Genomic DNA, 25,820 nt, shown 5'->3' with positions numbered 1-25,820 from the left:
TTTCTAGTGTAAAGCTACAGGTCCCAAGGGGGCAAGGTGTCTCTACCTAACCCATTCTGTGGGATCCTCAGTAATAATGTTTCATTTTTTTTTAAGGGAAAGAACTCAGGGAAGAAAAAGAATAAATCAATACACTGTCTGGATGAAAACATTATAAGGCACTTTATAAGGCAGATTTTCAGAGATACATTTTCTGGCATTCCAAACAAATCAGTAGAAGCTCAGAAGTCAGGGTGAGAGCCACATTTATCCCAACAGCTGATAGACTGAGATGTTGGCGGCGGGGCAGAGGACCTACCAGTATGGGTCTTAGAATGGCATTGTATTAAAGGTACTGAAAAATAGAGGCCCAGAGAAATTAAACAGTTTGCTTAAAATTAGACCTTTATACTAATCCATCAAATGAGAAAGCCATTGTTCCTGAAGCAACAAACTCTGTGGAAAAGTCAGACTATTATATTTCTCTCAGAAAATTACTTTGCCCATTAACATGTTTAAAGCTCTGGTTTTGTAGGAAAAAAAAGTCCAATTTAATATCGGCACAGAAGCCTTTGTTTTTTCTCATAACATTTTCACTAACCTACAGATCCAGGAATTCCTAGAATCCACTTTGGAAAATGTTAGCATTGATCAAATAGAGACTTTCTGATGTTTAAGCGAGGATGGTAGTAGCATTTAATCAGAACATTTTATAATGGAATTGGAAGTGTAATACATAGTGACCTATGCACAAAGAGATAATAATCTTTATGTAAACAGTTATTTGCAAATAACTGGAAAAAAAGAAGAAAAGGTAGTTTTCAAAAGTATTAGCAAGGAAGTGCTAGTATTTTACTCGGTTAATCTGAAAAATCTTGAAATGTGTCATTTCCTGATCACCTGTTAATATTACAGAGAAATGCAAAGCAAACGAGATTCTAGATAGTGGCTTGGAAACCGTTCCAAAACAAATCAATTTTCAAAGATATTTATTATTAGCAGGCTTTCAGTTTCAATAAATCCATTACAAAATAACTTTTAAAACAATTCTCAGGGGAGTTGGGTGAAAAACATGAAAGGGTTAAGAAATACAAATTGGTAGCTACAAAACAGTCACAGAGATGTAAAATACAGCATAGGGAATATAGTCAATAATATTGTAATAATTATGTATGGGACCAGGTGGGTACTGGAAAATCAGGGGGAACACTTTGTAAAGAATATGATTGTCTAATCACTATCCTGTATATTGAAACTAATATAAAATAATGTATAATGTAAACTGAAATTAAAAAATAATTTTTAAAATAAATAATTCTCAGGGCAGCATAGACCATAAAACATTAACTAACTTCAGAAATTTTCAGAAAAAGATTCAGAATCAAGTACACATGAACATTTAAAGCTGTCATTTGTTTTCTAGTTTTTTTATCTGGATGGAAGAGGGACTAACCATGGAAGCTACTTCTGTAACTAATATTAGGTTACAAATAAACCAAAACAGACACCACCAAAGTATCACTTAGAATCCTTGATCATTTCATTTGATTTCTCTTTCAGAAAACAAAAATAACTAGAAAACGTCACACCCACACTATCTTCACAGAGCTTTTCCATCTACTATCAAACCATTCTTAAGGCACTCAAAAATGTTCTTTCATGATATTTACCATAAAAAATAATTTAGCATCTATACTAATAAAAGAATAATATCCTAATTAGACCGGGAGATCTTCCGGAGACCTTCCAGACGTCCTTCCGGACAAAGCTGGGGGCTTGGCTGACCTGCAAACCACCCCCAAATGGCCCTCAGCCCCTCACCCAGGCAGGTCACGGCCCCCAGCAGGGACCCTAACCCCAATGGGAGTATGGCCAGCCTGCAAACCGCCCTCAGCCCCTCGCCCAGGCCGGTCACGCCCCCCCAGTGGGGACCCTCACCCCGATGGGGGAGTGGCCAGCCTGAAAACGGCCATCAGCCCCTCGCCCAGGCTGGCCATGCACCCCAGCAGAGACCCCCCCACCCTGAAGGGGGTGTGGACAGCCTGAAAACTGCCATCAGCCCCTTGCCCAGGCTGGCCCTGCCCTCCCAAGGGGACCCCCACCCTGATCCGGGACCCCCTTCAGGGCAGACCAGCCAGCCCCCACCCGTGCACCAGGCCTCTATCTATACTAATAAAAGGGTAATATGCTAATTAGACCGGGATACCTTCCAGACAAAGCCATGGTGGCAGAGCCAAGGCAGAGGGGATTAGGGGCGATCAGGCCAGGAGGGGGCGCCAGTTGGGGGCAATCAGGCTGGCAGGGGAGGAAGTTGGGGGTGAGCAGGCCAGCAGGGTGGGGGCAGTTGGAGGTGAGCAGGCTGACAAGGGGGGGTAGTTGGGGGTGAGCAGGCTGGCAGGCAGAGTGTTAGGGGCAATCAGGCAGGCAGGCAGGTGAGCAGTTAGGAGCCAGCAGTCCCTGATTGCAAGAGGGACATCCCCCGAGGGGTCCCAGATTGGAGAGGGTGCAGGCTGGGCTGAGGGACATCCTCCCATGCACACATTTCGTGCACCAGGCCACTAGTAATAAATAAAAAGGCATCTATGCATCTAGCAATTTATTCATCTAGAGTTAGGAAGAATGAAAATATAAGCTCCACATTTGGCCATTGATGTATCCTAAACATCTAAATAAGCATCTTCACATAGAAAGAGGTGTGTGGCGGGGGGTGGGGTAGGAGGGAGATAACTATGTTATAGAAATTTTCCAGGCAAATATTGAAGTTCTCTTAAAACCAAAGAAAATAATTCAAATATACATCAGGCTACTTAGGAAAATACTCAAAGTGCATCTTTATACACAGAATTCTAAACATTCATGCAAAATCATGCAACTCTTCACAGGTTTGATTATGCTCAGCTTTAAAATCTAAGCAAAGAGAAAAACAATGTCAGAGAAATACATAAAAACTGGGGTATGCTATGGAAGAAATGCTGTCAAATGTATAAATCCATGATCCCACCTTCAAATCTAAGGGCTTGTATAAGGTACAACCAGTCTGGGACTGCTCGTGTACGGTATGAGTCTGGCATGAGACCTCTCCTGCACAAGGGACTAGCCGTAGCCCTCACGGAAGTTGTTCATTGGCTGTGCTATATAGCTTTCAAAAGGGTTCTCTGAACATCTGGCTTCCTTTCTTAGAATTCAAACCTTGTGTTCAGAAATGCAGATATGCAACCAGGGGGTATGTACCTGCTAAAAGTTTAGTGACTAGTTTTTTTCTATGAATGTGTTATGAGTATGAAATTCAGAAAATGATGCTGACAGAATTGGAAGTAGATGGGCTGGGCATGATAGGCAATTAAAATTCTTGATTTTCCCTAAAAATAAATGTCCCTATTAGGAACAATTGACAAAACACTATGCATGTCTAGATGCAATATACATTTAGTATGACGGTATTATCTCAACTGATTCCAAAGATTTGTCTACACTAAATTAAAACAAAAATACACACCTTCCAAAGACCTACAGACCTATTCTTTTTTTCATATTTAAGCTAAGCATGATAGAACATAGGTCAGAGGAAGCACAGAATTTCAGACAACCTGGACTTGCTGTAAATGTATGAAACCCAGCGCTGGATGTCTGGTCCCAGACATTAGCTCAGTAAACTGTATACAAGATCAGACGTTCCCAGTTCCTTTGTTTTGATTTCCCAGAGCCACTATCAGTGCATAAAAGACTTCAATCATGAAAGGGAAATCATTTCATTGTTCACATACTTTATAAACAAATTAAGGAGAGGTCAAATACATAGACTTCATTCCTATGAGCAGCTAACATGCTGCAAACTAAAGACTTAGCGTCCAATGGAACTAGATATGATAACACAGATTTGTATCATACGCAGAACCTAAATGCTTCTCCTTTCTGGTTGGGCCTGCTTCTGTTTCAACGGTACATGGTTAAACAGGTACCAAAGTTACAAAGTTAGACAAATCTTCATGAAGCCCACAGGTTAGTTGGAGAGACAGACCTTGAAAAAATCATTACAAAGGTGAGCAGTATATAAGGAAACTACGACAGAAACATGTCAAACTGTGAGCTAACCTGGTCTAAGGTTCTGAGAGGACCTCCTTGAGGAATCATAAGAAATCCCAGGGAGGGAGTGGAGGCAGAATTAATGGATTTTTGCAAAAACAAGAAAAAGACAACTTTGGCTAAAGCACAGAGTTTGAGGGACCTGCTAGCACCTGAAAAAGCTGAAGAAGAGATAGGAAACACAAATTTCTAAAAAGTAGTAATTCCTTTAATACAGAAGGAATTGGTCACTTGTTGAATGACCTTTCAATTGGCCATTTGTTGGAACAATTCTTTCTAACTATAGTTTTGAACAAATATCATTTTCAGATATCTAAAAACATTAGGGTATACAAGTTAACTGAGCAGTCCAGTCAGCAACTTAGTACCCAGATGTTGGTCAAGGCCATGAGGCCAAAATTTTTTTACTGGTTAACTAGAGCTATATCAGGATATTGAACTTGATCTTAGGGTAGAAGAAATAGATGTTCTTGTCATCCTGGATATATTACATTTTTTAACTTTCTCTGCATCTAATTTCCTTTACTTCATTAAAAGCAAATTATAATGTACAGTCAAAAAATTTGCCAAATATAACTGAAATTCTAGCTAAGAGAATCACAGAAATATAAAAACAAACCAGAGTCACTACCACACTTCCAAAATAACTATGGGAAAGAGGAACCAGTCAAAAATTTCAAAATTCCATGAATAGTTTTAATCTATCTAGAAAATAATCATAGCAACCTTATTAAAAATAAAACAGACACAGAAAGGAGGAAATGGGTCTCCACAATTTTGTTTCCATGAATTTAGAGTTGGGGGTGGGGGGGATCATAGAGTAGGTGATAATTTCATTTACTGGATTCTTTTGGAATATTCCATATTAGGAATTAGCAAACTGTGGCCCAAAGGTTAAATAAACTCATCTATTTCATAAGATCTCTGACAAACTAAGAAATGTTTTTACATGATTACATAGCTGAAAAAATAAAAAGAAGAATGTTTCATGAAATTCAAATTTCAATGTGCATATTTGTGTTGAACACAGCAGTGCCCATTTGTTTACAGAAGTCTATAGCTGCTTTTGCACAACATGGCAGAGTTGAGTAGAAGTGACAAAAGCAGTACAGCCCCAAAGCCTGACATGCTAACTACCTGACTTTTTACACACACACACACACACACACACACACACACACACACACTCTACCAACCTGTTTTATAAAAATCCATTTGGGACCTTGCTACAAATGGCAGGTTGTGCAGGTGTTCAGCCTGAGAGCAAGACAGACTTGGGTTCAAGTCTCACTTCTAGCCTTTACTCAATTGGGAAACTGAACAAGTAATTTAACCTCCAGAGCCTCTAGGTCCCAAGTCCGCCCTCTCTCAGCACAGTGGGGGCTGAAATCAGCACATGTTCTGCGCATCAAACCATGTACCCCTGCTGAGGGTCGGGTCCACCCAACAGAAAAAGTACCTTCTAACATGTTTACATAAATGTGCACTAACAGTTGAAGGTGGCTCTCTGTTTCTCAGTTTTCTCATCTGTAAAATTAAAGTACTAACCAATCGCCTCTTCTTGAATTTTGAGTATCACATGAAGTCATAAAGGGATTAACTCATATATAGTGCTGAGCACAGTGTCTTGCATTTAATACATGCTCAGAAAACGCATTCTTGGTATTATTATTCCAAGTGATTCAGAAGAAGAGCAGTGGTTCCAAGGAGGATAGGAGGGAAGTGAGAGGTCAAGACACCTTTAACTGTATTTTTTCAGAGACATATTTAGGAGGCCTTCTGAGATAGAAAAGAAATGACTGCCCAAATACCCTCCTCAGGCTCTAATCTTAAATCTCTTTAATCTAAATCTTAGATTTCCCACATTTAAACTAGATATACAGCTACTTTCATTCATTCGTTGAACAAATAATTTTGGAAAATGAGTCCTGTGCAAGGGAGGGGGCAACAAGCAAGGCACAAGCCCTGCCCTCAACATCTCAAGACTGCTGAGAAAGGCCGGACATAAACAGGAAATGACAGTTCAGTGACCTAAGTGCCTTAACAGGATTAAGCCCGGATGTTCTTGGAGCGCAGAGAGAGGCTTCTGTATCTGTGGGGTTGCCACAAGAACGAATCATTGCTAAAGTAATGGTGTTTTCTTCTGTTTGGTTTTCAAATGCCTGTAAAACCCAAAGTATCACCTTACAATGAGTAACATCACTAAGTGCATCTCACCTAATTATCACATCTGAATATGCCGGAAAGACTGGATTTCAATTAAATACAATGCCCAGCTATTTTTCATAATATTGCCCACTGTCCTCTTGCAGAAATTACTCAACCTGAAGACAGCTCACCCTAGTTGCTCAGATGAAAAAGCTTGAAACTATTCTTAATGTCTTTCTCTCACACCCACATCTAATCTGTCCAGGCATCCATTCCATGGGTACCATCTTTAAAAATATATTTAAATTCAATCCAACAACTTCTCACCATCTCCATTGCTATCTCCATAGTGTAGCCACACTCCCTTTGCCTAGAATTCAATTACGGAAACAGCCACAGAATCGGTCTCCATGTTTCCACTTTGGACCCTCCCTGCAAAGTATATTTTTACGTAAGAGCTGGAATGATCCTTTTAAAACATTGCCATAACGAGTCGCCTTTCAAGGCTCCCTGTTTCACTCAGAAGAAAAACTCAAGTCTTTACAATGACTTACAAAACCTGTCTCCTTCCCTCCACTCCCTCCTACTCATCTCAAGACTTCTGCTTCCCGCAAATGCCTCCCCTCCAGAAAACTAACCACCTCGCTCTTCTTTAACTTGCCAGACCCAGTCCCACTGCAGGCTTTGTTTTAGCTGCTCCCTCTGCATGAAACACTCCTCCCTTGAGTGATTTTCAAGGCTCACTCCCTCACTTTCCTTAAGTATTTTCTCAACTCTCTTTTCCATGAAAATTGCTTTGATCCTTTATTTAATATTACAGCTTCTCCCTTCACTCTCCATCTATGACACAGCTGATATCCCTTTTTCTGATATCACCTCACTCTTTCTTTTTCACCTCACTCTTAAACCACTTTAAGTCACATTATGTTTTCCTGAGAACTAGCAAGATATAGAAAGACTGCCTTAAGGCATCTAACTTATAAATGCCAGATGAGTCATTTAGCCTCAGCATCCATGCACACTGCAATCATGCTGGTTACAGGATACAGAAAAGATCTGTTTTCCTGCTTATGTGAAAAGAGGTGAAAAAGAGGGCTGGAGGTGCAGAATAGGAAGGAGGATGGAGAAAGAATGTCATTTCAGTGAGCTTAACAGTGAGCTATACCACAAGTGTTTGTAATCTCAACCACATCCGGAGAGAACAGAAAATTTACAGATTGCAAGATCCACCAAACCTACAAATTACAACATGAATTATAGGTAAAAGGGGGAATAAAACTAGCTATTTTCAAAATAGAAACAGGTACTGATAGAGCTATCCTTAGGGTATTCATAGCGACCAAGGGCCCATATGCATGCTTGTTTTCCCTTTTGCTTTAATTTACATGTTTTTAGGAAGAAAATATACTTGTAAAAATAATAGCCATGTGATCAGTCCATTTTTGTGTTCTCTTTTCATGTACAACAATCTAATATAAAAATTTTCTATAAACCCCAAAATTTAACTACAAAGAAAACACTATCTTATCAAGGGAGCTTACATTTCAAAACATTGCATCTTAGGTAATATAAATCAACATCTTAACTAAATTATAGCTTCAAACTGAGATATTATCAAGCTATCAAAATCGAATTCCTTAATCATATGAGAAAGTTAAATGGATAAAACAATAGCTCATTCATTAAGATGCACAAATAATTTTGAAAACAGGATAAATGTCATAGATGCTATAATGCAACCTTCATTACAAAAAAGCATTCTGTTCATGTGTTTAATATTTCAAGAAGAAATGCTTCATTTGGAAATCATTCTCATAGCTTATTTTTATTTTAAATGACTTGAATTTTATAAGTATCAAAATAAAATGTATACTATATGAAAATTCCCTTTAAACACAGCCACAGGGAAAAAAATAACTTAAACTCTATACAAATTTTTCCTTGTAATGATCTCATTTATTACATATACCTTCTTTACTATAGTATGCTCAACACTGAGGACCCGGAAGTTACTTCTGGATAAAACTATTTTTAAAAGGCAACTTTATGCAAACTTTGTACTTACACATTCTGTGGCTGTGACTACTAATGAGCTCGAGATAACAGATTTTCCTCCGTTAAAGCTCACTGAAACATCAAGAGTTCTGAAATAAAATGAAGAAACAAAAATTAAAAATAAATTTAAAACTAGAATATTATGGGATGTTTTTACTTCCTCACATAATTCAAAACTGACCGGAAAGTCTACTTTAAAAAGTCCACGCTTCAATCAGCTATTCCAGCTTTTTTCTTTCTTAGTGCCAGTTCCTACTGGACTAGCCAGAGGCAAATTCTGTAAGTGATCTAATTGTTCCTAAAAGTATTAACATAAGCAGAAACATTCAGAAATCCCTGTTATTTTTTACAATAATCCTCTCCTTATCTGAATCTTTACTTAGATAAGTCTATAGTCAACTGTGGTCTGAAAATATTACATGGGGAATTCCAGAAATTAAAAAAAATTGATAAATTTTAAATTGTATGTTGTTTTGAGTAGCATGATGAATTTCTCACCATCCTGCTCTGTCATCCCTCTGCCCAGCTAATCCATGTTGTAAATGCTCCCCGCCCTTTGGTCACTTAGCCCTCTCCATTATCAGATTGACTATCAATGTATCTCAGTGCTTGTGTTCAAGTAACCCTCACTTTATATAATAATGGCCCCAAAGTGCAAAAGTAGTGTTTCGGATATGCCAAAAGAGAAGTGGTAAAGTGCTCCCTTTAAGTGAAAGGTATGTATATACAGAAAAAACAGATTATATATAGGTTTTGGTACTATCCCTGGTTTTAGGCATCCACTGGGAATCTTGGAATGTATTCCCCATGGATAAGGAGAAACTACTGTAGTTTAAAAAGATTAGAAAAAAAATTCCTTAATCTGTAAAAATGATGAGATTTTTTTCAGGTTCAAAAAATCTAAAAAGAGATAAAATACCCTTAATTCCCATTTAGCTTATTTTCCCCATCTCTAAACATTACTATCATCACAAGATTCATTAAAGCAAATGTTCAAGGTAACATTTTGTTAATCTGGCTCCTATAAAGTGCTATGCTCCAATTCTCATAAAATATTCTAAATTCCAAAAAATAATAGCCAGAAACTATGCCTTAATTACTCTGAATTAGTAGAATTTTGCTAGATTTAAAAGATTTCTTCTCTACACCTTGAATCGAGTGCCAAATATGTTAGTTAAGGAGAGGTAGGATTAAACAGAATAAAGATGCCGGAGAGGAGGGATGAGAGGTATCATTTAGTGCCTGCTCTGTGCCAGATGCTATCATGGACATTTTACAGACATCACCTCATTTAATCCTTACAATAACTCTTCAAGTAAGAAGTAGTTCCACAGTTTACAGATGGGGTACATGGGGCCCAGAAATGTTCATTACCTTGCTGAAAGTGGTAAAACTAGGACTCTAACAAATTTTGAACTCTTTCCATCATACTACACATGCTTGATGAAATAAAAGTTCCTAATGTGTTTCTTTTCTCAATGTGAACTTAGTATGCATTTGTACAGAGAGAGAACCACCAGGAAAGTGACTACTAGCAAACTTCTTCAAAATTCAGGAATACTCCTATTAATAATATTTCTTGTAAAATATTCTCTTCAAAACATTTTGTGTTTAAAACAAAGCTTAGTTAAATCCACAAGAGAATGAGAACTTAGGGTGTTTATATCAACTTAAGTGAACTTCTGAACTATTCCAACGTAGAATGCCAAGTGTCTTACTTAAAAAAGAAAACTTAAACCTAATTGCTTATTCTGCAAAACTGAATGCCATGTTTTATTTTGTTGAAGACTAAGCACAGTTGAATCCAAAAATAATATTTCCTAGTTCTTAATTCCTCTACTTTAAAGCACGTACCAGGAAGCATGTGACATGACATGGCTTTAGTTTGGGGGAAGATTATTTTATTTATAATAAAGTGTGATTATTGCGGGTAATCTTATTGATTCAGTTTTCAAGGGATCCGTAGAACAGTTTTTGTTTTACAAGAAAGTTCACTCTTTCCTATGGTAGAGAAGCATGCTGATGAGATTTTGTAGGCAACCAAAATAACTACACATTATCCTCCAAAACTCAGTCTAGTATAATGTGGCTGCTGTCAAATAAAACTGATCGAAGACTCCACAGACCTGGAGGCCTGGCTGGTGTGGCCCAGTGGGTTGGGACATAGTCCTGTACAACAAAAGCTTTCCAGTTAGACTCCTGGTCTGGGCATGTATAGAAGGTGACCAATCAATGTTCTCCCTCACCTCTCTTTCTCTTTCTCTCTCTCTCTCCCCGCTGCCCTCTAAAATCTATAAGCATATCCTCGGATGAGTGTTAAAGAAAAAAAGACTGCATACATGGATAGCTACCTGGTAAATCTTTTGACATGTGGACTCAATTGAAAAAATATAATCCTCACCTTCTTGATCAAAGCATTGCTGTCAACAGCAGTATCAATGATTATGGCATTTATCAATCCTAACTATAAGCCATATTCAATTTACCTTCTCATTTAATTCTCACAGTAAGCCAATGAGGTAGGAAGTAGTATTATCTCAATTGTCCAAATAAGTAACCTGAAGCTTAAAAGGTAACTTGCCCAAATATTGGACTTCTCTGACTCTATAGTCACTTCTACCACAAACTACCTTAATCCTTGGTAAATATTTTAGGGTTTTATATTTAAATCTCTCTCACGGACAAGGGCTTAGTATCACTCCTTTAATTTTTCACTATATTCACATATTTCTTATGTATAACTATAATAACATTTACTACATGCTGAGATATTTATTTATGAACACACACACACACACACACACACACACACACACACGCTTGCTGGGAAAAGACCTTTGTCTAAAACTATGCTACTTGCTTACTACACACATTGATAAAACCATCTTACCCTCTAACCAAACTCAATACCATGATTTTCTTCACCCCAAGGCTCCAGTATATGGGTTTAAAGTTTTCTGTAATTTTTCATGTTACTTCTGTTAGTATATATGGATTTCTCATTCCTATTGCTATATAACTTCTATATAATCAAGACAGTAAACCCATACTCTCAGTTATAGAGCTTTTATTACAAACAAAAATATATTAAAGCTATGTCATTTTTACTTAATTACACACAGGATGGGGCAACAGTAGCAATGTTGAGCTGTGTGTTAAACCTAAAACCTAAAACTGCCTTCCCAATTAGTTTATGAATATTTTCCAATAAGCTTATTTAATCAACCACTCAATCATTCTATTACTAGTTAATTAAATATATATTCATAAATTACCTGCAATAGGCCAACCTAGGCTGTGCTTGGTAGTAGGGCTGCAGTAACCAATAAAGAAAACACACACACAGCATTACAATGTAACTGAAAGGAAGTCATATAAGCAATTACAATATGAGTGTGATATTAACTAAAATAGATATATGCACAGGGGTTCCAGAGAATGAGGTGGGAGACACAACTGATGCAGCCTTTCCATGGGCATCAACAAAGGTTTCCTGCAGGAATTCACCTCTGAGATGAATCCTAAAGAATGATCAGAAGTTAGGAAAAGAGATTAGAAGGGGATTCAAGAAGATGGAGCACTATTTGACAGGCTGGAAGGCAAGAAAGGCAAAGAACAGTCAAGGAACTGAAAGCCACTAAATATACAGCAACCTAGAGTGTGAGAGTGAGAATATATGCCTTCAGGCTAAAAGGGGAATATGGGGGGAAATCCAGGATGCCATCTTTAGACATGTGGAATTAGTCTTAAGAGTTTTTAAACTAGGTAGAAATATGGTCAAAATTGTGTTTTACAAATATCACTCTTCTTGCAGTGTAGAGCATGGCTTGGAAGAGTAAATTTCTACAGTAGAAAGACCAGTTAAGAGTATCTTACTGTGTTTCACATAAGAATCAAAGTAGAACTGAAAATAGTAGCAACAAGGGTGGTGTGAAAATAAAAACTGAGAGACAGAATGAACGGACTTGGACACTTATTGGTTGTAGGTGAGGAAGAAGGAATAAAGATGACTTCATAGGTTCCATCTTGTACAAGTGGGTGGATAAACTACACAGAAAACATAGAAAAGAAGCAGGTTTGAACAGAAATATATGAGTTTAACTTGGGAACTTCAAGAGTAAGGTGACTATGGGAAATATAAGTGAGTTAGTAGACATATGGATAGTGGACATTTGAATAGTAGGTTTTACGCTAAGGAAAAGATCTTATCTGAAGATCTGAAGCTCATCAGCAAGAAAAGGAAGCAGAAAAGATGTGTTTGTGGATCAGAAATGCAATCATGGTGAAAACTGAGAGTCAAAGGACTGCAAGAAGAAGAGCCTGAGTCACATCTGAGAAGAAACAGCCAGGCAGGTGAGAAAGTGAAGTTCATGAAATATAAGGAAGAACCTTCTGAGACAGGACCGGCCCATAGTACAGATAACACATGGTGGTCTGGGAAGATAGGCTGAGAACTAACAGCTCTTTCAAGTTCCTTTTCCATAAATTGGTTCTACATTGTTTAGAATTGCTTCCACTCTTTGCTCCATATTTAAAAAATTTTTCCCCAAGTAGATGGATAGAAGAAGCCCAAACAATCTAACATAACAAAAAGATTGTTTGAAGTGCATTTTAATATCAATTGGTACTCAATTAATTGTGATAAAACTAAATTTATTCCATTTGAGAAAATATTAAATAGTATTGTGATATATAATTCATTAAATAAAATGTAAGGAGGCCTAATGGTCAAAGTGCTTTTATTTAATTTTTAAAGATGTATGACAATTCCAAAACAAGGGAATAGTTCAGTGCCATATGTCGGAGCTACTCTGATCTGAGATATTTCATACTCCATGAAATATGATTGACATTTCAATCTATAGTAACCTATCTGCAAGGTATTCATTTGCTACTGACTTTATGCATATCCAATAAAAGACTGCCATTTTATGATCCATTAAAAATGGTGAAAAAATTAAATAAAATTGTGAAAGACATTTGCTGGAAGTAATAAATAATTTACCTCCAATTTGCACATACTGAAAATTAAACTGGCAACTACTCAGAAAGTGATTAAAATTAAGGTGACTTAAGGTATTTTGAAATTAAGTGCTACTATTAAATACTCTGCAGAGCTTTTTAAAAGTTAGCTTTATGCATAATAAAGATTACAAGTTGAAAAATGAAGTTTTATATTTGTGAATACTTTGAAGAATTCACTTCTAGTTATGAATTTATATAAATTAATGTTTTGTCTAAAATATTTTCTTCAATATGTTTAAAAGATTTTTAAATAAAGTAATTTATTTTTGAGATATCTCAAAATATATGTATAACTAAAACAAAGATTACAGTCAGGAAGATTGCTAGATTTCAGAAGAAAAACAAAGCTATATTCAGAGATGTATAGCACATAACAGCTATGTTGTATAGTAAATGTTTTCAGTATTACACTGAAAATAACCTCTTTTTTTAACTGATTTGTATATTTTAATAAAATACAAAAAAAGGCACTTAGAAATAATCACTCAATTTTTAGTGCCTTTCATCTAAAAATGTCAAGTGTCTTAGTAATAGCAGAAGCTTCAATAATATAAAACTTAGAAGCAGATAATAAGAGGTTTTACATACATATTTAAGGATATCTTCTACCTAATCACGTAGCTGTCCCTCTTTGAACACTTTTAGTTACCAAGCACTCTCTAAATAATCCTAATTGTTAGAAAGATTTCCCAATATTGAACTGAAATGTGCCTTCTTTTACCTTCCACTCTTTCTCTCTCCTTTACTTGGTGCAATAAAGAATAAGTCAAATCTATCTCTTACATGACAGACCAGACCTGATGTTTGCACAGAGCTGATGTGTCACTCCTGAATCCAACTCTGCCAGAATTTTAAAGTTCATCCTATTTAATATTTCCATACTCGGCAACATCTTGTTGGCCACCCATAGATTGGCTCTTAAAAGACAATCTCCAGAACAGAACATAATATTTAAAATAGAAATAAAATGCAGATTAGGTAAACTTATCACATTTTTATATGTAATCAGAAAGCAATACACCATGTGAAAGGAAAGATAAAAGTTCCACCACTGAAGGGCAGGTACCGAAATTGAGAAACAGAGAGTGTCCTCAGCCTTAACGCATCAATGTTTATATCCAAAATAAAGACATAAAGAACGTCCTGGTATCCATGATAAAAATAAGTAGATAAAAGTCTCATTCATCAGAGAAAACAGAAGACTTAAGTTGTGACTGTATTACCACCTACTAAGACAATGGAATGAGAGATTGTATAGGTGTACATACATAGGTATATTGAAAAGCAGTGTTCATGTAAGAAGCTAGGGTAAAGGCAGAATTTGTCCAACCAAGAAAGAGTAATGAAATTAATCAATTTATTCCAGGAAAATGGATTATATTAGAAACATAACAATGTGGAGGAAAATTTTAAAAAGATTCTATTATCAACTCAGGCACTAATCCCAAGTCTACCACACCATTCATCTCAATGACCCATCAGCACCAGATGATTAAAATTTTCCACATTCGCTGATATTCCTCCACTTCTTACTAAAAACACTCTGTCAAGTGTCTTCCCACAGTGCCTTTTAAGAGAACTAATACTATCAGTTTCATCTGATTTAGGTATTTATTTCATATTTGCCAGAAGATTCTGGCCAACATTTTTGAAAGCACATTTAACTATACCATATGCCTCCTTAAATAATCTCTATCAAACAAACTGTAGGATAAGGCTCCGGTTCATTCTGTTCTGTTTTTCTTTCTTCACAATGTGTTTATGTATATTTACCCAATTTGCTCTGTTCTTCTTGCCAAATTACAGGTTTGAGATCTCAACTATTGCAGAGCAGCTGTGTTATTGCTGCTGTCTCACTAAACAAGGGTCAGAGAATAAACCCATCCTGAAAATACGGCTAACACCTGCACTGTACACCACGAGGCGCCTGCCCTGGAATGGGAGGATTCAAAGGCCTTCACAGAGTCCTTTCTATTCAAACTTAAGACAGTTTGGTGCAAATGAACCATTAGCAGAAAAAAGCTTCCAAACTATCTACTGTGTTTTCTTGGTAAGACAATTTGTTTAATCGTGTGACGTTTTAAAATTAAACTGTGTCCAATGAAAGAAATCGAAAAGAACAACCTCACTACTACCACCTTTACATACCTTCTGTTTAAATATTAAGAATTTGTTCAACTTAGTCTAAAAATCTCTATCAAATAAAGAAATTTAATGAAAGATTTTTCTCAAAGAAAGTACTTCGAAGAACCACTTCAACAAGGCTAACTGGTGATATACCTGCATAAGAGTTGCCCAGGTGGTTTTAACTTTTGTTTACTCCATATCAATTTCCGAATGCAAATCTATGTCCTAACTACTCTGCTACATCCTTCGTTCTCATCTCCAAGTCAACAATTTCATGTTAACCCTCTTTCAACCCAAAATTCATGAGCCCTGGGTTTTCAAGAAATAATCCTCAAACAAATGTAATTCAGGAAGTATAACATAAAGATGAGAAAGGAACTGTTAGAGTAGGCTAATGAGATGAGGCACATGCCCATGGATCCAGCTCTAAGACTACACATCTGGCTTTGAGACTGTCTGTCTAAGGCTACTTCACCAGCCTGTTGTTAATTATTTAAGTGAGGGAACAGGGGGAACCATCGTCACATCTGTCACTCTCACACAGGAAAAACCTTCATTCGTTGCTGGGCCAGATGTGTTCATTTGAAATATAGACTAACTAGCTACTTAATGGGTTTGAAACCTTAGCCAAAAGATAATTAAGCAAGCATATTAAGCATCCGTCACCTTACAAGGCTAAAGTGTTTCGGCTGTGTTGATTTTAATCCAATCTCAGAAGAGAGCTACAAAAGCATCTGAAGAAAAGTCAAGGCAAAGGAAAGCTCCAAATTACTTGCAACATACTTAGTAGAAAAAATAATGATGTCCCTAAATACCTCATACACTAACAAAATCTTCTCAAGTTTTGCCTCAGTGGCATGATGTATTTGATTTCAAAAAATAAAAAGATCAAAAGTAATTACCTTAGACTAAGCTCCTTCCCCAAACAATCTCAGTTTGCTTGTAGGTGAAATATTAGTGTCACAAGCCAAACAGAGGATGTCATGTCTGGTATTTATTACGCTCTATATGATCTTTAAAAATCACATCTCCTGAATGTAGCCTATCTATAAGTCACTAAAGACTACCAGCAGTCTCTATGGCAGTCTCTTCAAAAGGAGACTACGCCCAAAGGCAAATTCTAAAGAAAGCACATTCAGTGTCTGGGACAGACCAGGCATATTGCATTTTATAATTACTTTGGAGAAGAAAGCAAGGTGTCTTCCTTAAGTAGACACTACTATTAAAAATCCAAGATAATCAAAACACAACACAAGAAAGAAACCCCAAACCAAGTTTTCCTCTTAGAATTAAAAGATAAAATATTATTCCTCAGTTATTCTTGGCAAATAACAAATTGAAAAACATTCAGAAGGCACACTGGCTAAAATCTGGGGGTACTGCATCCATTCTCCTAGCAGGAGGGAGAAGGGATTCCCACACAGAAAGCACCGATTAGAAAATGTACTGATGGTCATTTGGTTCAGGCGAGTCAAGGGCCCTTCACTGTCCAGAGGGATGAGAGTGTCTCCAGGGCATATCCATGGCATACAGAGTGTGCTCAATTCGTATTTAATCATCTGTCTGCAATCAGCTTAATTGTCAGGCCAGGCAACCAAGAGGAAACCTGACATATACAGTAAACTCGGTGTGTCTGAACACAAAGAGCAGCGCAGAAATCACTATGCACTTGAACTGTACACAGACGTTCTAAGCACTTTGTCAGCTTCTTTCCCTTGGTTTATGGAAGAGGTAGGTTATCCACAAAAAAAGAACAGAAGAAACACCTGTCGCTACAGCCTACCACTTTGCAAAAGAGCCACTCTGGACAAGGTCAGTCGGCATCCTCTCCCGAGGCAGCTCTGGGCTTGGCAGGAGGCAAATAAATACAACAGACTATTCTGAGCTCCTTGTTACTCAATAAAATATAAACAGGGTTTTTTTCTTGTGCTGTGTTTCTATTATCTGTAGCTGTCATTGCTTCCTAGAGCAGCAGTATTGAGTTGGCACAGACCTGGTTTCATACTTTCAAGGACAGAAGGCCCTTGGCTCCTAAACTGACCAACTCTAGGATCCTGTACCCAACAGGAGTAACTCATCATTTCTCACCAGAACTGTTGCCTTTGTGCATGATCTGCTGGTTTGTGGATTCGGCTTGGCCAAGAATCTTGCCAAGGCTTTAATCTAGGCCACCTGTTCTACATAAATTCTTGAGAATGAATTCCCAAGCATTGTTTTTTTGGACTCGTATGATAAAAAAATACACAAAACAAAAACAGAAGAACTTAATATTTAAAGATGTGTTGCTTTAAAGGAAGCTTGATAGCAAGGGTGGGGGTGCAGAGGAGGCCACCTGGACTTTGAAACCTGTGGCTCTTTGCTCCTGGAGTTGGGGGAGGGAGGAAGAAACAGGAAGTTTTCTCACTTTGTCCCTTTACCAGGATCCTCATATTGGTCTCTCGCCCTCAGCCCCCATGATCTTGCAACAATGTGCCTTATCGGTCGTGAGTTTATAGGCAAAGCAAGCTCCCAAATAAATGGCTATAAATATTCAAAAAAAATCCAAGATAGTTTTCTGCTTTCTTAAATGGCATTCCTTCCAAAATAGGAATCTGATCATTTTTCTCTGACCTGATATAGGCCCTGCCCCCAACAACCAAATGCGCTCCTTTAACTGTTTATATAACTAGTAAACCAAAGTATTGGAGAAAAATGTATTCATCCTTCAGGTAACAAACATTTAGCGAATCTACTGTAGGTTAGGCATGTGTAAGGTGCTAGAGATACAGCAAGAAACAAGGCAAACAAAATGCACCCTAGCAAGAAGGAGACACAATAAGACTATAATTACACGAGGTGACCAAGAAGAGCTTACTAAGAAGACCTCTGAATAAGACGAAGAAGGTGAGAGAGTGAACCATGAGAGGAAGAGCATTTCAAGCTGAGGGAACAGCAAGTGTAAAAGTACTGGTATGGGAGTAAGCTGATGTGGTTAAGTAATAGCAAAGAGGCCAGTGTGACCATAATGGGAAGGGCAAAAGGAAAGTGAAGTCTGAGACATAGGAGGGGCCAGATCCTGTAGAACCTTGTAAAACATTGCAGTGACTCGACTTTAACTGTGAGTGGAATGGGGAACTCATTATGGACAATTTTAAGTGCTTTAACAGGATCACTCCTGCCAAGAACAGAAGCAGAAAAAACCAGTGGAGAGACTAATAAGCCAAGCAAGAGATGACAGTAGCTTGGTCTAGGATGATATCAGTAGAGGTGGTGGGGAAGGATTGGATTCTGAACATATTTTGAAAGTAGAGCTAATGAGGTTCTTTGATGGCCTGCATGAAAGAGAAATCATTAATGAATCAAAGCTTTCTGACCTGAACCACAAAAAAGGTGGAGCTGCTAATGACTAAGACAGAAAAGACAGCCACAGGAGCAGATGGAAGAGAATGATCAGGAGGATCAATATGGAATTATAGATTTGTTAAAATAGAACCAAACATCAAGTCCATAGATTTATCACTGCTAACACAGATGTGATTACTCAGAAAGTCGTGGAGTCTCACTGTGCACTTGGGACTAAGCTGGCTCTAGGCAAAATGGATCTGCTTCAAATTCCAAGACACAGCCTGATACAGCCATGAGCATGTTATCAATAAAACTAGATTATTACATAACACAAAATAAATATTTTTATAGAAAGAAAAAAAAGTTTTGCACTCCTTCAATCAATTTAAAATAGACAGCTGATACTGCCCGAATTTACTTAGGTGACCCGAAGTGATGTTCAATAGATATCTTGAATATTTATGCATCCACTGAAGATAAGTGCTCAAGTAAACTTCAAACTACTAATATGATTGATTCTCTTGGGTTCCATCGAGAAAAATATAATCTTCATTATTTGAACACTAATCCAGAATTGGGGTTGGGGCCTTGTATATTTTATTGTCCTCTACTTTAGGTTCAAGATCTGTTGAAAGTGATCCTAAAAAAACAAAACTGTATCCTATTCATTATCATAAGCATATTGTATCCACTACTATTGGGCTAGGGAATATTTGAAATGTTTCCAATCATTTCCTTCTTAATAGAGAAGATATAAAAAATCATAAATGGAAATAATAAATTACTAGTAAAATTACTTGTGTATGGTAATTCAAATAAAGGTCTTCTCCCAAACTAAATATCCCTTTTTTTAACTGAAGAACATAAGAATATAGACTTTGACAGGACTGACAAACAAATTAAAGCAAAAGTATTTTCTAGTCTGAGGTGTGCCTTATTGAGCCATTTTCATTTTTATCTTTAATCTTAATATTTAAAAACTATAGCAATTAGTCAAAATCTCACTTTGGACCGTGTGTGTGTGTGTGTGTGTGTGTGTGTGTGTGTAAATTAAATACTCTGAAGTTCAAAATAATGGCTGTGGCTCTGATTTTTTTAAAGGCTCTAACAATAGTTCTCAAACCCACCCAGATAAATATTTATAGCTTTTTAATCAATAGTTAAGAAATAAGATATAACAGACTTTACTAAACTAAGAGTATAGGTGAAGTACTAATCAGAGTGGTTTGTTTAGGGTTTACTATTTCATGTTCAAACTATACAAAAAAATATAATAAAACAAATAATGTATATCTGTCACCATTCCCTAATAATCGGTAGCTAAAATGTTTTTAAATGTTTTTAATGAAGTACTTACTCTCCAACTTTATTCAGACTAGGTGCAGGACAAAGCACAGAATTCCCCTCCACACTTACTGGCTTTACACCTGGAAAATAAAATGCCATAGACTTGGTAACGGGTTTTAGGAATCTCAGTTTATTAATAATATGAAAGACAAAGACAATCAGAGTTCAAGTATGGAATGTTAGATATACTAGCATGAAAAAACAGACACTCATCTATAGAAAAAGGAGAAGAAAAAAGGAATGAAAAATAGAAGTTATATATTTAATTGATACATAGTATTGATAAATTATAAATCATGACATTTTTACTTAGACTAAGTTCACATACATTTGTAGACCCTATGAAATGATCATCTCCCCCCCAATTTGTCAAATACCTTAGATTTTTTAAATGGTATAAATATTTAAAGGCAGAATTTAGAAATGATGGGAAAACGAAGATGAATGTCCAAAAGAGAATGAATTTATTTCAAGAGTTTAATAAAACAGTTGTGTCTATAATATAAAATCTATATTTTATAAAGCTGCATGCTTAAGTTTCCCTTGTAATTTTAATATGTGAGGAAATTATCTAGACTATAAATATTCACACATTACATGATCAAATGGATAATCCTAGAATGGGAATGATGAAAATACAATCTATCTCTACTTATTTATTTGAATACTTACTTTAATAAACTTAATCTTAAGTAGCCAAGTATAAATATGTTTACAGTAAAATCAATTCAGCTATGTAATCAAAAGGAGTTAGATAAAAGTAATGCTTAGGTACAGAAGACTACTGAATAAAAATAAAATCATTTGTCCTCTTCAATTTTGGGACCTACAACAAAGAGAATTCATTAAAAAATGTTACTGTCTTGCCTTACCAAAATGATAATCTTAATAGAAAAGAAAGGAATTCATTATGACATTTATCATGCTGAGATCATCACCACTTTAATTCACCAAACACATATTGAACACTTAGTTACTCTGTGTGTAGCCAAAGCTATGCTAATTGAAGTGTTTAGTACCATCAGATAAACAGCAAAATTGCAAATGAACCTCTCAAGAAATAATTCTACCAGAGTTCAGAGTTGTAGCATATGCCTTCCAGTATAAATTTTAGAAGACACTATAATCAATGAGGGAAAAATGTCTTAACAGAAACCCAAAATGCTCAGAATACTAAGATCATGTAAGTGGAGTATTTCTCAGAATGAAGATAAAATCATTATACTCATCTGCTTTTTTAAAAGCCAAGCTAGGAAAAATAAAACCTAATTCCATAAATATGATTATAATCAATAAACACTATGCTGGGTGGGCACTGGAGACATAAAATATAAGACAAAAAGCCTGTCTCAAAAACCTAATTAACAAATTATTGGGAAATTGGATAAAGAAAACAAGTGACAATAAGTAGTAGAGTAGTCCAAGTGAGTGAGATTTTCAAACAAGAGTGATAAGAAATAAATCTAGAAAAAGATGCAGTTAATCAGGCAGTTGATGCAGTCATCACAGAGTGCAGACAGGAAAACTGGGTTTAACTCTCAGCTCTGCCCATTATTGACTGAGTCGCCACAGGCAAGTTATTTGACTCTTTCAGCCACAAGACCATCGTCTGTGTAATGAGGCTACTCAGAACAGCATCCAACATTTAAGCTATGAACAAACATTGCCTTCATTAAATAACAATTAAATAATTATTACTATTTCTATTATCACGGGACTTCATTTCCCTTTCCTTTGTTAAAAAATATAGGACAGTTGGTTTCAGTTGAGAAAAGAGGAAAACATCTGACGCTGACTTGCTCAGGAGGTATTAAAGCAACACAAGTTATGGGGACCTACTCTTGGTGTAGGTGTCATTTACTGTGTAGGTACAGAGAACGTCGCCATTGCGACTGCCCAAGTTGAGTCCTCTTCCATTCAAAACGATTTGAAATTCCTCTAGAAGTAAAAAGAAAAATAAACATTTTAATCACTGCTTTACAAAAAAAAAGATATAATTTGAAAAATCAAGGTAGAAAGAATGAATTTCTTCACACTATTCAGCCAACTGATAACAAAGAAGACATGGCTCTATTTCCAACTCTGTGCTTTCTTAGACCTTTAGGGGAAAAGTGGAGATATTATCTACCACACAAACTTCCCCCCATTCTCTCCTTAGGAAAACATGAGGAGAAATAAAACCTCTTTGTTTTTCTCTATTTTCAGGTACTGAGGTATGGGAATGTAAAGAACATCAATGATTGCTGCGCTTTGGTTCTTAGAACTGTCATGTGTTGTGTTTTCTTTAATCTATGTATGACACACCATATAGAGTTCTTTAACAACTTCTTCACATTACTAATCCCACATTCATTTTTTGTTGCATACAAATTTATAACTCACTGGAGGTAAAGTATTTTGGACTACAGATAATCTCTGGCCAGTCACTAAAGAAAGTTGACTTAATTTATTGTACTCTATGTATATAAACAGGAGCAGTCACTTAACATTAGAGAGTGAAATAACATGCTAGAAAAAAAAGTTAACGTCTAAAATCTTGATTGGCAAATAAATGCGTGCCTCTTAGTTGCAAGATGATATATTATAACTGTTTAAATAGTGTTTGGCTCTCAATCCCCTCAGACACATCCTATCTAACACATAATCTAACATATACATAATAAGTAACTATGGAAGAAAATACTGCCATGTCACTGGCCATTAAGTGTGTTATAAAAGGAATTTTACTCATAAGTTAAAATAAAATGCAGGTAATAATTAAAATATGACTCAGTAGAAAGGGAACATGAGCTTTAGAGTCAGTCAGACAAAGGGATCTAATAAGACAATTACTAATAGCAAATAGTAATTTTTCTCTGCCTCAGTTTCCCCATCTGTGAATCAGGAATTATAAAACTGCTGGGATGGCCCAATGCACTATTCCTCCTAAACATCTCAGTAATCATTAGCTAAGGAGACTAGAAAGTACAGAACTCAACACCATGTCCTGCAGTTGGGAGGCCGATGGTCAACTTCACAGCACATTTCCTCCCCCACCAGACAAATTATTTTTCCTTTCCTAAGTAAAGTCAGGTTAAAATGAACTCCAGGCCAGACATGAATGAGAAATAGAAAAGGCCAAAGAGACTCATGTTCTGGGTAAGGAAGGCTTTGATGTGTTAAAACCTGAGTCTGTACTTAGCACCAGCTAAAGAAGCCACCTGCTTCCTTCCTGCCATCAAGCCCTAAGTCACTTCCTATGTGCCCTGAGCTGGTGGATACTGGCCTTTGGCCTGGTTATCAAAGCATGGAGCTCAAACTCTACAGATCCATGACTGTCTGTATAATCAGATAAAAGACAAAATTTCATATTTTATTTTACTTGTCATAGGGAAGGTCTCAAACATGAACTAAATATACAGAAGACTCTAAAAGCCTGTCACACAATATGTTCATTATTTAAAATAACACTCCAGTCTTAAAAATTTGAATTTAAAATAGAAATATTTCAAGGAATTATTTAAAAATTCTTACAGACAAAGATGCCAAAAAAGTTAATTTTGCTATTCTCTTTCCAACATGCGTTTCAAATCATATATTTTAACTAGGAAAAAAACACATTTTCTTCCATGGTATTTTTAAATTCTAACCACTTACCCCCCACACACACACTTGAGGGATGCAATTCCAGGATTTCAGTGCATGACCGAGCTAGTATCTAAAAAGGAAACAGAGAAGACCAAGATATAGAACGAAATTTTAACATGTGAAGTGAATTATAAGACTACTAATAATCTTGAGTCCTCCCCTTAACTTCACCAGATGACAGAGAAACATCTATTAACTATCACATACACAGTCACCAAGCTCTTAGGAAATCTGTATTGTTTTTCAGTATGTATTCTAAGGCTTTATTTTGTAAAGCCTCAATCCCTATGAATGCTGATACTGCTTATAGGTATCAGACATGACACTTGCAGAACACAGGCTCCTTGTATGAGCCAAATATTATTCTCAGAAACACAGACTCTGTGCGCCGCATTCCCAGGGCAAAGACACAGAATGGCTCTTCTTAGCTTGTCCTGAAAAATAGAAACCGCCATACAAGGCACAAGGCTACAAGTGAAAAACAACAATGATGAAATAGGCCGTTCTTAATGGACACAACAATCCTGTCTTTATTTTTAGAACTGCTCTGCACTACATTATCAAACTCAGACAAACTCCAGATGATCTTTGCACAGCATTCCTTCTTGACGGGAGTTGAAAACAGATAATGCACGTACAGTGGTTTCTAGCATCTCCTGCTCAGAACTAGAACAGGAAGGAAGGACTGTAGCAGGAAATAACATTTTCAGTGCTTTCTTTAACAACAGTGAAAATATAAACTGTCAGACTCTAAAAATCAGCTGGTTCAACTGAGGGAATTTTGTTGCTGACTATGCATCTCTGATTGGGGGCAACTGTTTTTAGACAGTTTCCCAGTGAAGCCACTTTTCACCTAGTGATTAGGAAACAAATATAGTAAATTTTTATATCTGAGAAATTCTAGATGAGGTCTATTTAAATGCAGAAAGAGATTGACCAAAGAGATTCCAGAGCACCCCAAAAACTTTCCACACCCAAATACCTCCTCTGGGTCTGCTATTTTATCTTATCCACTGAGGAGGGAGTACCATTGTTCGATTAAGAATTGAGTTAAGCCCGGCCAGCATGGTTCAGTGGTTGAGCATTGACCTCTGAACCAGGAGGTCACGGTTCAATTCCTGGTCAGGGCACATGCCCAGATCACAGGGTCGATCCTCAGTGTTGGGCAGGCAGAAGGCAGGCAATCAATGATTCTCTCCCATCTTTGATGTTTATATTTCTCTCTCTCCCTCCCTTCCTGTCTGAAGTCAATAAAAATATTTTTTTTTAAAAAATAATTAAGAATTGAAGACTATTGTCAAAGGTTAATGTGCACTCTAGTATGGGAAGTATCTTAAATCACTAATATCTTTAAATATTTTAACATAATCCAGATAACAAGACTATAAAGTTTTGCTAAAGGAATACAGAGCTAAAAATGTTCCAACTTAAAAAACAAAACAAAACACATTATAGCTTTAGCTTTGGTGGATCTGAAATGAAAGTGAGAACAGTGAGCCACCAAAATGGAAGGTCAAAGAAAAACACAAAGCCCTCAAATCTGTGTTCTCTGCCAGCAGTTCTGTAAGAACTTATTTTAAAACAGATTTATTATGGACTTCACCAAGTTTACAATTTCTTTATTGGTTTTTAGCTACACCTCTGTTAGACTCACTGAAAAATGTTTCAAGCATCAAGGAGAAGTATGACAGTAGTTTAAAGATTTAATCTATTGAAATAGAAATTTATTTAAAAATATTTCTTAGAACAAGGTAAATCAAAAAGTTGTAAAGAGATTTTACAAAGGCCATGTCAAAGAATATGTATCCCAGAATGACCTGTGTGAATTTCTGAAATTATGTTGGTTTTCTCTCTCCTACCAAATTGACCACAATTAAACCAGAACTTGTAATATTTAAGACAAATGTACATATTGACTTCCACCTTTATTTGATGTAATTTATCAAAGCATTTTTAAAATGATAGTTTCAATAACAAGATTAAATTAACAATTCTTATAGAGCTCTCCTTACACTGAAGATTAAATACCTTCAAGTACCACTGATGGTCTATATCTCTGAAACTAGACTCTTTTAATGCCCTGTAAAGTATTAGATTTTAAACAA

The 25,820-nt window shown here is 36.4% G+C and overlaps 1 protein-coding gene across 2 annotated transcripts in view; it reads right to left on the bottom strand.

The window, feature by feature from the left end:
• Positions 1–25,820, bottom strand: part of ANTXR2 (ANTXR cell adhesion molecule 2) — a 129,686-nt gene that overhangs the window by 74,273 nt on the left and 29,593 nt on the right. For both annotated transcript variants that reach the window (XM_070394185.1, XM_070394178.1), the window contains exons 8-11: positions 23,725–23,785; positions 21,928–22,026; positions 20,099–20,168; positions 8,276–8,354 (exon numbers count right to left, since the gene is read on the bottom strand). In XM_070394185.1, coding sequence (XP_070250286.1) covers positions 8,276–8,354; positions 20,099–20,168; positions 21,928–22,026; positions 23,725–23,785 — 309 coding nt within the window. The remainder of the gene's footprint in view (positions 1–8,275; positions 8,355–20,098; positions 20,169–21,927; positions 22,027–23,724; positions 23,786–25,820) is intronic.

The sequence above is a fragment of the Myotis yumanensis genome, unplaced genomic scaffold, assembly GCF_028538775.1.
Source record: "Myotis yumanensis isolate MYYU_CA2020_CCGP unplaced genomic scaffold, mMyoYum1.0.hap1 SCAF_1, whole genome shotgun sequence".
NCBI classification, from domain to species: domain Eukaryota; kingdom Metazoa; phylum Chordata; class Mammalia; order Chiroptera; family Vespertilionidae; genus Myotis; species Myotis yumanensis.
The sequence above is the reverse complement of the archived record's forward strand: the minus strand, read 5'-3'. Positions and strand labels throughout refer to the sequence as shown.